The sequence below is a fragment of the Mugil cephalus genome, chromosome 19 (assembly GCF_022458985.1).
Source record: "Mugil cephalus isolate CIBA_MC_2020 chromosome 19, CIBA_Mcephalus_1.1, whole genome shotgun sequence".
NCBI classification, from domain to species: Eukaryota; Metazoa; Chordata; class Actinopteri; order Mugiliformes; family Mugilidae; genus Mugil; species Mugil cephalus.
In genome coordinates, this window is record NC_061788.1 from 10121899 (window position 1) to 10140290 (window position 18392).

Sequence of the window (18392 nt, forward strand, 5' to 3'; positions counted from 1 at the left end):
CATACACACTCATCCATAATGAAACAGAAAGCGTGAGGTTGATTTATCGGCTGAAATTAGCAACGAGGGAAGCATAAGAAACCGCAATGAGGACGAGCGAAACAATAATAAAAGGCGCAATGATGTAAAAGTTAGACATTTGGGAAATATTAATAGAAAACTGGCATTGGACAAATGTGCTATCGCTTAATAACAGCAGTATGTGCGCAGTGGCGGTGGTGGCAGAGAGGTTGGGGGATGTTTAATTATGCATACATGAGAAAAATAGTTCTCGGCAGCCTCGCAGCTGGACAGGAGCAATGCAGCTGCTGATGCTGTATTCGTGACAAACTGGCCGTCAGCACATACGTACACCTGAAATGCTTCTTGGCTTCGGTCAGCTCTGCAAAACTTTTTCACCTGAACAGTCAGCCATCAGAATAAATCTGCATCATGAATACAACAGAGAATTGGAAAGTTCTTGGATTCCATGTATTTGAGTATGACAGGTCCCAATAATGCGTATAGCCTAAGCCTCATATACAGTACAGTATCTTATTCTTGAGTTTTTATTCCATTGCTGCTCAAAAACATGGGATTGAAGCCCTGTCCTCATATAAAGCGAAGGTCCCAGGCTCTGGTTGTCTAGGTAACCATCTGGTATATTTCCTACCCCCAAATGTTTCCAAGTGAAACAAACTGAACATACAAATATTGCAAGTGTACGGACAGAGCTAGCTCTTCAGCTCCATGTGGATTAATCCAGAGCTCCAAACCCACTATCAGCATTTTGCACCTGGTGATAAAAAACAAAGTGTTTGAGGACAGTCAACTGTCATAAGCCATATGTCAGCCCATCATATTTGTCGCTTCCATTGGTGTATATATTGTCTCGCCTAAAATCTGAGATTAGTTCAACTCGGTCGCTGCCAACTTCACAACGCCCAAAGATACTTTACATCACCACAGCTGAGTTTCATTAAAATACTACAATCTCTAGGACCTTTTAAGTTTATCGTATGTTCTGAAATGTTAGCGTAGCTTCTTAACAGGGGGTAATTAGCAGTAAAATAAGCAGAAGTTGTAACCTCATACATTTCCCAGGTATTGGACATATTTAAATTTTGGCTAGATGATTAACCAAAGACATTACTCTTGTGGTGCTAAGGGAGAACTCATGGACACACTAGCTGTATTTCCATTACAGTTTTTCACAAAATAAAAGAGATATTTTTCAAATTTCAATGAAGTACAATTGGGCTTTGTACGTGTTTCCATTGAAAGATGTTTTGCATAAGAGCTTCACTTTGAGGAAGAAAAAACACCTCATGAGAGCTTAAAATATATTTTAGCCATATTTCTGAGGTTTTTGAAATGCAGGTATTTCCATTACCAGTTTTTTATTGCGATACTTATGTTTTGCGCATTTCTAGGGTTAATGGAAACGCAGCAACTGATGGTTCGTACACACATATTGAGGTACAGTGAAGCCTCGCTATAACGCAGTTCATCTTTCGCTGTTTTGCGGATGTTTTTAGTGCAGTTTTTTTATGCTTTTTTTTAACAGTGCATGTTACAGTGCATTGTGTTCTATCAAAACGCAGATTAATACACCAGTACACAAGGCTCGTGTGTACATTTTAAAGTTTAAATGAAGTCTCTAGGTGATAGTATGCCTGAGCAGTAGACCTTTAAAAAACTGTTTTTTTTCAGCCATCCCATTCATTTTCAATGGAAAAATGAATGGGACTTACGTCTCAAAAAATTCGTACTTCGGAAAGAAAAGTAATAGCACCCGATCGAACCGCACGTTTTGATATATAACTTGTCAGTTAAGGGACGAAAAAAGGAGGAAGATGAAAATGAAAATAATTAAAAATAAGAAGAAACAGGCGGGACAAACAAAATAAAGCCGACTACTTCACGGATTTCGCCTATCGCCGGGTTCTTTTTGGAACGTAACCCCCGCGACAAACGAGGGTTCGCTGTATATATAAAATTGCATGACAATTAGTGGAATGTGCATGTTGATAGATTTCAGTGGAGCCGACTGCAGCGATGGCCGACCAAATAATCAATCTTGAACAACTACCACACTGGGCCAACCGCAAAGTTACGCCGCAAGCATGGCTGAAACCAGGTTAATGGACCACACAGTTGTAGTGGGTGACATGTTTCTTAATTATGATAAACGAGGGCATTGTAGTTTATTTTGGGTCATTTCCACACACACCATCCCCGTGCTGTAAATACCAGTAGAAGTAGTGCATCAAGCAAACAAAAAATAAAAAAATGCACAATGGTTATTTTCTTTGTTTTCTCTTCATAGTTGTAGTATCAGATGCTGATCGAACATGTTGAACTGTAAGAGACACAAATATCACAGTGTGATCCACAGTGCTTATAAGGACTTTATGCTGTTCCCATAGATCAGTCTATTCATTTCTTCATTCATTCATGTCCCAGCTGCAGAGGCGAGGTACAACCTGGACAGATTACCAGACAATCACAGGGTTTGATTGGAGACATTAAAGTGATGCTCACATTCATGTAAGGATCAGCTGGATTTGGCTACTGCAGCACTATGGCCAATGTTATGTGGTTTTTAAGAGGATTTTCTGAAGAGGCGCCGCTTCCCACAACTTCTTTAAAGCAGCTCGACAGGAGGGCGAGTTGAATAAGCACCTTTTCATTTCATTTAAAATTGCCTCCGAGATGAACATGGGTGGCACGGGGCTAAGGATCAACCCCCTCAGAGACCACAAGACGGATCGCCTTAAGTGGTTTTTCCATGCTTGTCATTCAGCATCTACGACGGGCCGCGTCTGGCACGGGGAAAGCTGTCGAGGTGTACGACGCAAATTTAAATCCTGCCTCCGTCCTGCCTCCGACGCTACGGATGTGCAATGACCCCCAGGTGTGCGACCCGGACTCAACAGGTTGATTTGAGCTACTCCGGAGTTCAGCTGTCGGCGGAGTTGATCACAGGATTGCTGTTCATCCGAAGTGACAGCCTGCGTCCGACGAACAGATGCAGACGCGGTTTATCGAAAAGGACAGCAACCTCATCTTTGCATGACGGAGCATCTAGAGAATCATCGACGGTTTATGAAATGGCTCTCCGTGAGAGTATGTGAGCACAGCCTGTGAGAATTAACCTCGTGTCTCAGCTGTACGGTGAAAATGAGAATGTGTAAGTCCACCTTCTTCATCTCGGACTACCTACTGATGCTTTTAATAAATCAAGTTCTTGGAAACCAAGCAGCATATAAAAAAGCTTCATAAAATTTATATTACTCAAGCCATCAGGCACAGATTGTATCAAGCAAATACATAAGAATATATCAGATTCTATCTATAACATTTGTTACCACTGGCTTTTTGACTACTTTTTTTTTTTTTAATACCATGCAGACACTTGGTGTGAATAGGGCTTAATTGCTTCCCAAAGATCAGAAAATCGCTCTTAATCTGTGTCCTAGAAACTGTCCCAAAAACGTCTTTATCTTGATAATCATTCCACGATCTAAACTCAAGCGCTCGTGTAAGCTGCTCTCTAAATAGACTGCGTCTGTATACATCGTATTTCCATTTTATTCAATGGAAGCAAGCAAGAACCGTCAAAGAAAAATAAAAGTAAGCCCTCTACTGCATTTCTAGCAAAGGCCTTAGAAAACATGCTCAGGATAGACAGATATTTCAGTGTTTGTAGCACACTGTATTGCTTTTTGTCTGCCCTCTTAAAACAGTGCAGCACAATAAATTTTGTGACTCACTCGACCATATGTCCTCCATCCCCGGCAATGACCCTGTTTCAGATTAAGTCTGCCGGGGCAGGGAAGCGAGAGTAACACGTTCACTCTGCCAGCTTCAGAAACAAGCACATAAAGAAACACAAACAACAGAGTGCGAGCGGCAGCATCAATTATAAAATGTCATTTTGCTGCCCTGGCAGTGAGCTCTCTGTCTGCGCGCTTTCTAGAGTCTCGCAAATTCACAGAAAGAAATACTGTACAGTTATGAGTTTAAATGTGATAAATCTATATTATATATTAATTCTAAAATTGTGTGTGCTTCATCATGTTATCACCAGACAATAACAGTATTTGAAGGGATAGTTCAAGATGTTTGAGAATACTTTCAATTTAACGTTCAACCTTGATGAACTGAAGCCATTATATTGACATATACTTGTTTAAAGCCATCAGACTCCACAAAACATACTGCTGAGGGACTTTACTTAACCAATATGTGCTCTACTAGACCAGGAAATCCAGTGGTCACCGAGGTAAAATTAATGGTTTTAGCCATGACGGTGGATTTGAAGAATGTATGTAACAACTTTCCTAAGAAATTCCTCATTCAAAAAAGGCTCCAACAAGCATATAACCTTATTTCGCTGCAGACCCCATCGCCATTTCTTGGCTTAAGTCCCGGTACTGGGTTGCACACCAACTATTATCTACTGCATATAATACACACCAGCTATTATCTACTGCATATAATACAGCGGCTATAGATAAGTTCACCACATCTGTTATCACTTCAGATAAACCAAAGTATCCCGGCAGTCACCTTGTTGTGGGGTTAGAGTTCCACATTGTGAAGAGCAGCCTCTTGTGAAGGTCCCTCTCGCCGACAACACTGGAAACAAACGAAGAAACAAGCAAACAGCGTGTTCAGAAAGAGCACAAAGAAAATGTCTGGAACAGTGCGATAACACGCAAAGAAAATCTCGAGGCGCAATCGAACGCAGATTTGCTTGTGGGCAGCGAACGGACGCCAACAAGCTCCGATGTAGAAAATATCTTGATCTTGCTTCAAGATAGTATGGAGAAATGAGGAAAGGGGGCAGAGGAGAGAGAGAGAGGGGAAGGAACTAATAAAAAGCAACACAGTGCCATGTGAGCTCTGGGGTCTCCTGTTCTGAACATCTACAGACACACTCCACACACCAGTTAGTATCTGCTGCAAACTAGCTCACTACTTTGGCTGGTGAGGGCAGATCAATACGGACTTCATCGCATTCAAGCGATCGATCCAAGACAAAAAAGGTTCTTGCTATCTTATCCTAAAACGCCTGAAACCACTACAACCTGAGACACACAGCTTTGGAGTTTTAATTGGTGGTTAAGTCACGCATCACACAAGGACAATTACCTGTTGCACTTACAAGTGAAAGGTTTGTAAGAAGACGGGGTTCCTGCAGTGAGGAACCATCTGAGTCTTCTGTCTCTCGCTGTCAGAGTCTGGAAACATACCAATCTGAAAAACAACACAACACAAAAGTACAGCCTGTTCTCCACGGTCCACATTAGCTTGTTCTTTTGTATCGTTCCATACTGAAGAACAAACCTTAACGTAAGAGTCACAGGGCCCCCGGCGCTCACTGAGCATGCCCCTCGCCTCCAATACTGTGAACACATGAACACGGCTGGATGAAGTACCACTTTCAAGTGACAATATTTAAGTAAAAGGACAATCCCTTTTTAAACTCCAGGTCGAAATGTCAAAAAGATTCAGTAACGTTCCACTATTGAACAGATTCTGACTGGTGGACAGTATTTGTTGATTGAGATGAGGTTTCAACAGAAAATTGTGTTATTATTTTTGGTGTAATTTTGTCCATATTCAATAATAGCCTGTCAGCCTATTGTAATTCAAGAGTTATGAGAGAACACTCGACTTCTGTGCCTCCTCCTGACTGTGTTTAAAGGCTTCATAAAAATCATGCCATGATAGGAGTTTTCCACCAATCACAGGTCATTTTACGTTGTGTGGCTATTTTCGGGGTTGCAATCGGTTACTCAACATAAGTCGTGCACGTTCACGTCCCATTGCCAGTCTAGTCTAGCTAAAGTAACGTTTGTTTGTTCATTAATGCAATTTGTACACAATACAAAGGTACTTTACCTGTGACTCGACTACGGGGTATAACTGAATAACTGCTCCAGCAATGTGTGCGTTCGCGGGGAGGAGGAGGGAGTGAACTACATACCCTGCCTCTAACTCTGCCACATGTTTTCTTCTCATTGGGGTGTGAGAAAAAGAAGAATAAGAGGATGTTTGACTGCTGAAATAACAAGCTGTTAAAGTGATTTGCAAGAAGCCATCAAGTATTTCCAGTGGCTGAGAACTCCCAAAGAAAATATGTGTACTTTCTCGAAGTAGCTGCGTAGTAGATGCGTGTGAGTAAATCAACGCGTGTGATGCACGACTCCCGAGCCTTTTGTTTCCAGTAAAGATATCTCACAAACAATCAGATTCTATCCTGCTGGTGTTTGTGTCATAAAAATGAATGGTTTGCACTGTTGCTTATTGGCATCACACAAAAAAATATGCATTTAATAATACACTGTGACACAAGTCTGAGAATCACATGAACATAAACAGTAGATTGTTGGTTTCACTGAGCAAAATAACAGAATCTGATCTGATCTACGGATCTGATACCTTTTTTTTTTCCCCATTGTTGTTCCAGTAATTGTACGGGGCTTATTTAGCTGGGTTTTTGCACTGCTTCATAAGCCCAAATTCTGAGAAAAATCTCTATTTGGGCTCCTGAAGTGTAAATGGCCATTCACACAGAGAAATGACAGGGGCACAAAAGATGCTGAGAGGGAAGCTGGAGAATCACAGGCAGGAATAGGAGGCTGTGGTTGCTGGGAAACCAAAATAAACAACCACTTTTGTTGGCTTAATGTACCTTACCTACCAACCTACGCCTTTTCTCATTAAATGGTCACCTGTCATGAACATTGATCTGCACTGTGGCGATCAATGTTTATACAGTGCGACTGATGAGCGCCATACGAATAGACTTGCCGATATATCTCCAGGATTCCCAAGCAGCCACGGATTCAAAGACTGTGGCGCTTTCTATAAAATTGACAACCACACTGTTTACTTGTAGGAACGTTGTTGTAACAATCTTTAACAGGACTCACCACTGACGGCAAGAACTTCGTGCTCCTGGAGGACTGACAGCTTGAGCTGACCTGTTGAAAGAAGGGTTCATAGATGGATATGTTTTAGTTTAACGAATTATTGGAAAAAATAGGGAATATTTTGATACCATTCCCATGTCAGTCTATTAAATATGAATCCACAGTTAGCTTAACGTAGCACAATGAGAGGTCATACAAGGGTTTATGTCCTGGACTATTTCTTGGCAGCAGTTAATTCCTGGTTCCAGATGCAAACCAGAATCTTGAGGAATTTAAAAATTGTTGCTGCAGTTTTTGACCAAACACCATAATTACTGACGTCAATGAACCTGGGCTTTGTAGACTGCATTGACCTTTAATTTTAGGTTTGATCATTAGGGCCTCGTCTTTTTTAGGGGAATATATGATTCAATGTTAAAGCTACACCGTGGAACCTTTGCCTCCCCCTTCTGGCACTAAGAGTAATAGCACAAACATCATCAAAACAAGACAAAAACTTTATTTATAAAACAGTCAAACCAAAAAGGTGGCAGACAGCTGTAAACACATACCCACATGCCGCAGTAGTTTAAGTAAAACAAGTACTACGTAAAAAAGCTGAGTCAGGCATCACGCTTGACACTGGGCCAAAAAGTGTCCCCAAATTCTTTCAAATGTGTTCTGTTAGGTAGGACTGCACCTACATTAGGTCTTTTCATTTGAATAACTGAGCCAATGAGAAAAGGTGGGTGGAGTGGCAGAATTCCAGGTTAGAAGACAAAGCTTCTTAGCCACCACCATACCTTTGTATGCGTATGCGTCATGTGGAAGATCAGAAGTCTCAGCAGAACATCCAAGGATGGCCAGGTCATGGACGGGCTGAACGGCTCTATAGAGTAGGCTTTTGACAACTGTTCAAATATAGCTGACCAAAAATTGTGCATTTTAGGACAAAATCAGAAAAGTGAACCCTCAGCAATATGACACCTGAGAAAATACGATTTAGCTTTGTTTTTGTTGAGTAATGCAATCTGTGCCGCACCTGGATGAATTAACCTGTAGCGTGAGTTGACAATGGATCCGAGACAGTGCCTCTATCTGGAGTATCAAACTTTTATTGGTTGCTTCCTACGTTCAGTTTCCGTCTTCTTCTCTTCTGTCTTAACAGTTATTTAATACATCTGATCTTTCAGATTATCACAACACATTTAGTTGTGGGGGTGGGGCCAGATGCATTGTGTCTTCACAAATATAGACTCTGTGTGTGTGTGTGTGTGTGTGTGTGTGTGTGTGTGTGTGTGTGTGTGTGTGTGTGTGTGTGTTTGCCCGTCTTTGCCCACTGTCTGTCATCTGTCACTTTTTGGCCTTGTACTCACACTTTCTCTTCTTTCCTGTAAGCCTCCTAGAGCTGTTAACAACTCCAGGAGACTTGTGAGCCATGTTGACACGGCCACTGCTAACATTGGCTTTGTCCTATTCTAAATTAATCCGGCTCATAAGAGCACTGTCTAAGGGTAAAGTGAGGGAGCCCCGCTGTGTGATAATGCTGCTGGCACTTCAGGGCTTGGGTACAAGGGATGTTTGTCGTTCCCACACTGAACTTGGCATGGTTTTGTGCTCCCGGCCGTGGTAGAAGAACAAAGTGAAAACATTGTTGGAAATATCTTCCTGGACTCGACGCGCGTCACACAAAGGTATTTATGAAGCAGTCTCGCAAGTACCAGACTAGATATACATCACACTACAGGCGTAATCCAAACTAAACGACAAAACATTTTTTAGAAGTGTATAAAGAGACTAAATGGATGCTTAAAACTGTAAATCAAAGCCTGTTGGATAGTATTGTAAAATTCAAACATTAAGTTTGGTTCGTTTGGTTTCCAAAACATGATAATTTATTGCTTTTCAGTTTCAGTTTGAATTAAACATATTCATAGACGAAAGATACAATACTGTGCTTTAAGCTGCTATTCCTTAGAAAAGAAAATGTTCCTAAATCTTAATAAGACGTTTTTTTTTTGTTGTTTTTTTACATCTAACAATGAACAAAAGAAAAGAATATATGCACTCTCCTAATACATAGCTTTTAAAAGGACTTAATATATAGTCAAATTAAGTCAGGTCCAGTTTCTTGTGTTGCAGTGCCGGGAAGTGCGTCTTGTGTAAGTAAACACAACATGCTTACATCACTGTTTAAAAGGTATTTTTGTAGTAAAGAGGCTGTAGGAGTTGGGGTTGTATTGATCCTATAATGGGATTTTCCTTTGGTCTTAAAACGCTGTAGGTGACAGCACACAATCAATACTCAGTCCCAGAAATTACTCCAATAATCAGGCCAACAATTAACTGTAACAACAGCTCACAACAGGAAAGAAAAGCCTACTTAATGAAGGATGAATGTCACTCATCTGGAGAGTTAATAACAAACCTACAAAGGTTGTCAATCACAAGGGAAACATAAGAAATGATAAAAAAAAAAGGAGGCACCGAGCAGAGCAGAGCTGCCTTTTTTCTAATCAGATGGCAGTCAGAGCAGAACATTGACATTTCAAGAGCAGCGGTTAGAGCCTCTAAGAGGAGGAGTGACTTAATAGGCCATGGCAGACGAGACAGCACTGCGAGTCAATAAATGTACCGATGAAAACTCACAACACATGAACACACAAGCAACTGCACTGAGCAAACCGATGCCAGGCTGTGAAACTCTCTCCCACAAATGATGTATAACAATTCAATATTGTAGGAGTCTGGAGTAAATATAACCTGATGGTGGGAAAACTTCATGGTTTTTGTCTTTATTATTGAGCAGGACTGGTCTGCAGCCTCACTAACGACCCTGCGAGGATGCGCCCGCACTCGCCACAGCAGTGCTTTGAAAGAAATGCTAAGATCAGCGTGCAAACATAGTCTCGTTAAGGATGATGATATGCTGACAGCAAGCGCGCGCATGATGTTTACTATAATCAGCATCTTCTTTTTTTGTAAACGCGAAGTCCAGCTGCGGCTGACGGGTGCAGTCGAGGCATCTGATAAAATTACTTCGCTGGATGAATGAAAACTCTGACCTGCTGGTGGTGGAAAAGTTAGTTGTCAATATGCTTCATCGACCACACGTCTCTGCACAAACGCTGGCGCCACGGATTCAACGCCAAATTAAAGCATGTAAATCCCCATCTCCCCGTGGACGTAGCTAAATGGAGCCAACGTACAAATGGCTACAAGTGCAATACCACCGTTGGTCGCTTTGTGCTGGTTCCCAAAAAAATGATTGGCTCCAATGGATTCCCGTACAAAGACATTTAACTACTCTCATGAAATGCAGAGCCACATGTCACTATGCTAAAGATAATTCCCTCATTTTGATCAGTCTGCTGGGGGTGTTGAAGACTGATATGTTTGGATATGTAAAGTCTGGAGGATTGACATATGACAAGCCGCCCTCGGGTTCTTAGTCAGATTCACCTCTCGCTCCACCCCAGCTCCTCCCTCAGATATTCTCAAACAGGATCTCTTCTGGCTCCAAATAAAAAAACAGATGGCGACGACCAAAGGTTAAGTTAGACTACAAAACAAAAATGGTGCCCTTACTGTGGCTCCATCCATCTCTGTACAGTCTAAGGTCTCCACTGTAAAGTCATGTCATGGATGTTCAGTGACAGTAACTGTAATACAATACTGCAATAACTTTATTTCTAAACTAATATATTAAAGATTAGTGGCACATAATTTGCTGATGACGGTAATTAGGTGAATTTAATAAAGCAAATGTCAATCGACACGTACCTATAAACAGAACAGAGCACATGTTATTCTCTAACCCAGTGTTTGCTAAAAAGACAGATTAATCTGTCATTGTAACAAACCCTGATGACAGAATTTCAGACCAACACTAAAATTGGTCAGGGGTGATGTTTTTTTTTATTTTTTACCAAAGTGTAAAAGACCGACAGTATTTTCTGATGTTGAAATCCCATAAACTCTAAAAATGTTCTGAATAATTAAATAATTGATGAGAATTCGTGCATGACTTCCCAATCTACTACAATCACAGAAATTTCCATCAAGGATTTCAACTGGCACAAGAACTTGAGGAACTGTTAAGGGTTCCTAGAGTTCAGCAAATCCTCATGACTGATGAAATGCAAATTTTTAATTTTGGACTTCATTAAAAAAAAAAACTGACTTGACTCAACTATTTTATTTCCGTACTAAACTTAATAGCCAAAGACAATTTAAAGTTCCTGAACCGCTGCTTCGGCTCATTTGAAATGCACTGAATGCACCTTCGGGTGGTAGATGAAATTCGCAGTCGTGGAGCTGATGTGCATGGAGGAATCTGGAGCGGGGAGAGAATTTAAAATGCCGGCCTTGTTCAGGTGAGGGAAGGTCAAGGGAAAACAAGCCTTCAGTGTTAAAGAGATGCCAACCCTGCAACCCGTACAGGGCACAAAAAGAGAGTCTATAATTAAACTAATACTGCATAATAAAAGGCCTACAGTGGGACTTTTTATAGCAGCAGTAAAAAATAATGAGTCCCTTTAACACTAAAAGTATTCAGCACTTGTACTAAAAGAAAGAAATGGACAGGAAAGAATAAAAACGATAAACTCGACTATTGTGTTCCAGAAAACATTCATTACTTTTTACTACGAAGAACAAAGAGACTCAATTTTCTCGTGTTTGCACTTAATGTAGACTCACACTGGACAGACCCAGGATATTACCGAAGCTTAAATGGAAACTCCACTGAAACTCTATAAACACAGTCACCCAGAGTCAACAATTTACAAACTAGCAGGTTTCCACTTCGGGACAAAAGTTGCACTAAAACAGAAACAAGACAAATCTTCTAATGCGTGAAAGCACAGATGTGTTTTCCATAGATAATAAAGAAAGAAATTATACATGTGACTGCCTCTAAATTTTAAAATTTCATTTTATCACCTTCAGTCTGTGTCGTCTGAACCTCAGCATTTCTCTGAATGATCCATGCTGAGAAGGTGAAATACATTTTTATGTTTTTTTTTCCTTCTCTTCTTCCTTAAAACAGTTTTGTAACTACAAATATAATTTCAATATGAATTCAAGACTAAACTACAGGTTATAATAACTTGTGATGAATGTGCCAAATAACTGCAAGAAATTGTTAATTAGCTGAATATGGAAAATAAGGGTTTAAAAGGTTAAGGCCACCAAAAAAAAAAAAAAAAAATGAGACACTAATACTGATTAGACAGTGGGTGACTCCTTATCAGCCTTCCTCCCCGCTGAGCCTGGTCTTGTTCATGCGCCAGCTCAATTAGGCCATAAAGTGCTGTATCCAGTCCAGTAACGGGACATGCTGAGCCAGTGATAATCTACAATAAATTTTGTATAGGTTCAGACCAACCTGTGGGCAAAGTAAAGTGACTTTTTACTACTAAATTTAGACACGTGAAAGGATACGAACACTGATCGGCCACAATATTAAAACCCCTGACAGGAGAAGTAAATAACATTTACCAGGTGGGAAACTTTTGAATCTGGCATTCATGCGAATGTTACTTAGACATGTACCACCCACCTAGAACCAGACCAGGCACCTTCACCCCATAGCAATGAGCAGCCATCCCCAGCAGGATGCAGCCAGACACAGGTGGTTCAGGAACAACTCAGCTCAAAAAACACGAGGAACATCACAAAATATTGACTTAGCCTCCAAATTCACTAAATCTCAAACTGATCAAGTATCTCTGTCCACAGAGGCCCCTCCCCTCAACCCATAGGACCCAAAGCCCCCCCACTAACAACAATCTGTTTCCAGATACCACGAGACACCCTCAGAATATCCAATATCCATTCTCTAATGAGTCACAACTGTTTTGGAGGCACAAATATTTACAACATGAGGAAGGTGGTCATAATGTTATGCTAACTGGTGTAAAGCTCTTCTGAATTATGTCCTGGTTGCATTAACATTTGAAGAAGCATTCGCTTTATGGATCAACTAAATAACCCAACAAACCGCAGAATTCAAAGAAGGTATGAAGAACCACCAAACTACCAAAAGGTCTTATCCTGCTGATGAGAAAGTTATATGTGTACGTGGTTCTTCATTATTCTCTACATCCCACTCCTTTTCTCTCTGCCTTTAAAGGCTTTGCTGCTGATTTGTTACATTTACATCTGAAAACCTTTACCACAAGAGCATCCAGTAAGGCCGGGCCAAGAGACACCGTCGGCCATTATGCGACAGTAAAAACAGTGATTACGCGAAGAAAAGGCGCGAGAAAAGAGAAAAGAGTTAATCCCTGTTCTGCAACATTTTCTGTGAGAACAGGAGCCATTTTGAAAAGTCGGGAAACTGCTGTGTATAGGATTTAAAGTTTCCATCTGGGGCGAGCGCCAATTCATCCCATCTGATCCGAGGGGGAACAAAGAGCAGCTCTGATGAAAGACACACAAGGTGTCCTCTCGTTTCTTCGCTGGATTTCTTGTAATGGGCTTGTTATGTAACGTTCCCCTAGAAAAATCTACTTCTTCCGAGTTTCCTGCCAAAACTGGTGAAACCGAGCTCTTGCTGCTTTATCTAATGAAAGGAGTGGACAACATTTATAATGTCCACTGAGTTTACAGAGGAAGACGCCCGTACGAGCTGTGCCAATATGTTTTAAATAAACAGCAGAGCATTCTTTGATGATTTCAAAGACAAAGGTGCTGGAGGAATTCAGTATCTGAAAGACTGCACATTTAATTTTTCTGAAAGACCATGGCGAGCGTTTAATATTTAATAATCCATAATGTGACGCACACTTTAATCACCTTAAACAACAGGGAACTTCCACCAATTAGACACAATCATTGACTGTCCGCTCTGAGGAAGTCAGCCAGAGAAACAATAAAGTGACGCACGAAATAGAAGGAAACCCGAAAGACAGAAAACTCATTTTGCCTCATTTTGGGGTTAGGAACTTTCTATAGTCATGATATAGATGCTCTTATATGTAAAGTCACAAACAATCACCAACACTGACACAACGACACAACCCTTAATCATGTCACATTGTCGTACATTTTCTAATAGTGTCTTCAAACTGCAAGGCCTGGAAAAGATGGTCAAGGTGGTCATCTCAGTCAGGTTATTCAAATCACGCATCTGGGTATCTGGTGTCTGAGCTGGGCGACAATAATTACTGGCTGTGATTGTTGACTGAAAAGAGGAATACGAGCAGAAAATCCATAAATGTGATTGGTCTCTAATTATTATCCCTGTAAAAAATACAGTGTGATTAAGCCTCATAAAGCCCCTTTTTTCTTTAACTCTCCAATCACATTTCTCTGATTCTTTTCATCTCTCACCTTTCCACTGAACTCGTCTCTGCCTATTCTTGTCTCGGTTCGACCCAGGCACGGCTTCGAGCTACAGCGAGGGGTGCAGTGGTCACATCTACCCCATCTGCCCCAGTGTGACAGACGGAAAACAGACACTGAACTGTTCAAGAAGAAAACTGGACCCTTTCTCTTACTATTAGGCAACAAATAGTGTGGTATTAGTTACTGAAAAGGGTAGAAGCTGCCTCTGCAGAATTTTGTCTCCTAACCCTTCTGCTGCAGTCTACACTCATCAGGCATGACATCACGACCACCTCCCCAATATTGTGCCTGTGGTGTCTGGCAACAGAATGATGTGAGTGGGGGCCTTTAGGTCCTGTGGGTTGAGGGGAGGGACCTCTGTGAATCTGGCTTGTTCCAGTTCACCCACAGATACTTGACCAGTTTGGGATCCGGGGAATTCGGAGGCTTGATCAACGTGTGCCGTCTCACATCCGTGACATCACAGTGTTTACCAGCAGAACATTGTATTGTCATCTCCTGTCAGTGGTTTTATTGTTGTGGCTGGTTGGTTTAAGTGAACATTATACAGTTTAACTGAAGAAAAAACAAATAAACAATCGCATATCATGTATTAGTCATCCGGCTCAGAGAGTGAAAATGCGAAGAGGAAGCTTCAGGTCCTCCCCTGGTTTGTTGCTGAACTTTACTCTTTGGCAGTGTAGAATCTCTCCCCGAGGGGCCCACAGGCGCACACAGACAATAGGAGCTTTCTGAAAGAAGTCAAGCTCATGGCCAAACCTGACCCAGTTCTGAAAGGGCATGCTGTCAGAAGAGTGGAAGAATTATGCAAACACAAGATACCGGGAATCAAATAAACGGTTGCTGTTTTAAAGTAAAGTGCTTGCCAACAATTTGCATTGTGATACTTGACAAATAGATCACACAGAGAAACCACAAATCCATCAGAACAGTTCATAGATGAAAGCTTGTGATCTCTTTTTATGATTAGTTTCTAGAACTCATGGGTCAAGTGTACAGAAAGGCTATGGATTATTTCCTTCTACTTATTTCCTTAAATATTTCCTTTCATAAATTAATGAATGCCTATTTTTAGATTAAAATTGATATCTAGACAGTGACATGGCCGAAGGACACAGTGTCAGAGTGAACACAGTGAAGGCAGAAAGGAGTGGGAGTATTTTAAAGACGGGTATTGACAAAGCATTCGGTCCATGGATGGGAGGCAAATCTAACTTTTTTTCAATGACCACTACACAGTATTTAAAAGGTTGTCACGATGTTCTGCTTGATTGGTCTAGATTCTGCATGGAAAGATAATAACAAGGGCCAACGTGAGGCAACATCACAGTTGTCCTTTGTTACCAATAGTTATTTGCTTTTGGGTTATTGTGTTCAGTCCTTTAGCCTTTGGGTGCAATAGATGATACAGGTATTTGTCTACTACCAGACTTTTTATACCCTGATTACAATTTTATTAGCTTTATCCAGCAAATCCACTATTTGCCCGACAAACTTGGCATGTCAGCTTGATTGCCAACAATGACAGGACATTGCCACTTGTTTGCCCGCCACTGTCAAGGCCACTGAAAAGCCCTTTTCAGACTGCACGAAAAACCCGGGTTCACCCTTTTACACTGTGAGAAAGGGTGATATTTGTCCATTTTTGTCCATTAATGGAAGTGCATAGTTGAATCAGCCCTATGTTGTGTTCGGGAAAACGCACTAATCGGGGAATGCATGTGCGACTGTGTTTATATACAGCTTGTATAACGATATGGCGCACTTTTTTTTATCGATCATGGGCAGCGCAGTGGCAAGGCCGTGAGATCCGCGAGCTGCTCTGCATCCGAGGAGAAGAGGAGACGTGGTAGGGACACAGTGATTTATGAGAAGCATTAGAAAAACACCTCCTGATGAACGAAAAGATGAGCAGGAGCGACGTGGGATGCACCATATTGTTCATTGTTTACCTCGCAGTGTTCCGGTGCACTTAAATGTGTAATGATGACGTTGTCGATGTAACGTCGTATGAGAGGAAGAAAACAAGCACACAGCTCTCACAGCGGTCAACCCGCTATTTCTGACGTGAACGCGGTAAAAGACAACTGGTCAAAAACACGTGCGCTACAGACAGAAACGAGAAAGCTTCCAGCAACAAAATCTTCACCCTCATCCTCGCTTGCCTACAAATCCTGCATAATGATATCTGCAAAGGTTAAGCCACAGCTACATTGCGGTTTCGCAGCGAAAACAGAAAACCCTCAGATGACCCTGCCTTCCGTCTGTTTGACACCCACACATGCATTTTCCGGTATTAAAGCGCACCCCACACCCCTTTAATACCTCATCCATATTCATTTGTGTGAACTGATAAATACTGGATAATGGATGAGGCTTTAGTCTCGGCAAACAGTGCAGGTGCACCCTCCTCCGGTTCGGATAATACACCCCATAAATGATTCAAGGTGTCACCAGATGAGGAGGGGAAGCGTCATTACCAAACCAAGGGACATGCTGCTACATCTGAGCACACTTGTTGCTACAAATTATATGTCTCTCATCTTAGACACAGTGCAGGATTGAGTATCTAAAGTATCAGACATGCATGACTTTATATAGCACGTTTATTTCTAAATTGCCGGCAACAGGCAAAAAAATACAAATAAGCAGACCGAAAAACACTGCTAGTAAGAATTTATGCATCTAGAACACCCAAAAAAATAAAGAGTAAACTATTAAAAACAAAAGAAGAAATGAAAATCACCTCACCATGGGTACTGACGAGGAAGGGCGACACCTCTGGAGAGCTGACGGGGGGTTTGCGTGGGTAAACTCTCAAACAGGTCATCCTGAAGCAACATGCTAACTGCTACGGCAGGACGGCCGGTTTAAGCAGCTATGAAGAAGAGAGGAAAGAAACTTGATGCCTGTTTGTGTACGTCGGCGCGTGCGCGCAATATGCACGCGGCGCACGACAGAGGGAGCAAGAAGACGACACTATATAAAAGGTATGCCATACAGTATCAGTTACATATGAACATGATTCTTTGTGACGCGCTCAGGAAAGCCCTGCTAATGAGGCAGCGTCTCTCTGGAAAAGACTGGTTTTGCATTGTGATACAGCAGTTAAGCAGAGGCCAAAGACATATGAGCGACATTTGCAGCATTCGCTCGCAGCTGTGCTTGTCAGCTGTCAAGACGAATTTGTAGTCACTTGAAAAATGCGCAGAGGCAAGAGTGTTAATAAAATGTGAGAGCCAAGGTTAACCTAGCACGCCTGCTCAAGTAATCAAGAATTGATGCGGCGTCTCCCGGGGGGACGTCGCGGCTTTACATGCGAGAACTTGTTTCCTGGGACAGTAAATAACATCTAAACCATACAGTTTGAGAAAATCAATCGAAACTGATTAAAGACGTAAAATTAATAGATGATAAACTAAAGCGACCTGCAGGTGCCTCTGGAGCAAAAACAAAGATAAAAGTAAAAAAAAAAAAACATGTTAATACCCAGATTAATGATCAGCATGTGCACATTAGATTGGATGAAAACTAAACCAATGTTGTGTCGGTGTGGCAATAATCCAGATTATTTTACGTCTATTTATAGCCAGCGGCACATTGTTTTGATATCTCACCCAGCGGCAGTGTACCACTAACCTAAAGATGAACTTTTTCACGGTAATCCCGATTACCAAAATGCCCTCCCACCAAGAAGGGAACCCAAATCAGGCTTTATTCAAAGGAGATCAAGTTGACAGATTTCCTACAGCCTACCGCAGTTTTCAAATTCAAATCAGCGAGCATTGTGCAGAGTGCACGCTCAAAACAAGTGCGTGCCCTCGGATGAACTATTTTTGGGCTGACAAAAATCATATCTCCAGTTACCTCTTTTACCCTGCCTCTTGTCCCTTCCCTGGGACTCTGAAAAGTCATAATCATGTTCCCTTTCCTCTCATTCTATCCTTCCAGAAAAAGCCCCTGATTCATTTGGTCCTTATCAGCCACAGTTGAAGGGAAAACAAAGGAGTTCTCTGAAACTCATACTCTGCTTTCCTGAAGGGGAAGCCGGCCAGATAATGCTGCCGTGGAACGGCAATGTCTGCGTTGGAAAGAAGTGGACATGTCGGACACGAAAATAGACAATCCAAACTC

General features: G+C 41.5%; 1 protein-coding gene across 3 annotated transcripts in view; it reads right to left on the reverse strand.

Moving 5' to 3' along the window:
- The window catches only part of rgs3a (regulator of G protein signaling 3a), a 135370-nt gene extending 118232 nt beyond the window's left edge, over nt 1–17138 (reverse strand). Inside the window, exons 1-5 of one of the 3 annotated variants that reach the window (XM_047570275.1) lie at nt 17010–17109; nt 6927–6977; nt 5335–5393; nt 5153–5244; nt 4555–4623 (exon numbers count right to left, since the gene is read on the reverse strand). In XM_047570275.1, coding sequence (XP_047426231.1) covers nt 4555–4623; nt 5153–5244; nt 5335–5393; nt 6927–6977; nt 17010–17088 — 350 coding nt within the window. In that variant the 5' untranslated portion in view covers nt 17089–17109. Of the gene's footprint in view, nt 1–4554; nt 4624–5139; nt 5245–5334; nt 5394–6926; nt 6978–17009 lie in introns of all 3 variants that reach the window. The other 2 variants (XM_047570276.1, XM_047570278.1) reach the window with 2 other exon arrangements.
- Between the last annotated feature and the right edge of the window lie 1254 nt (nt 17139–18392).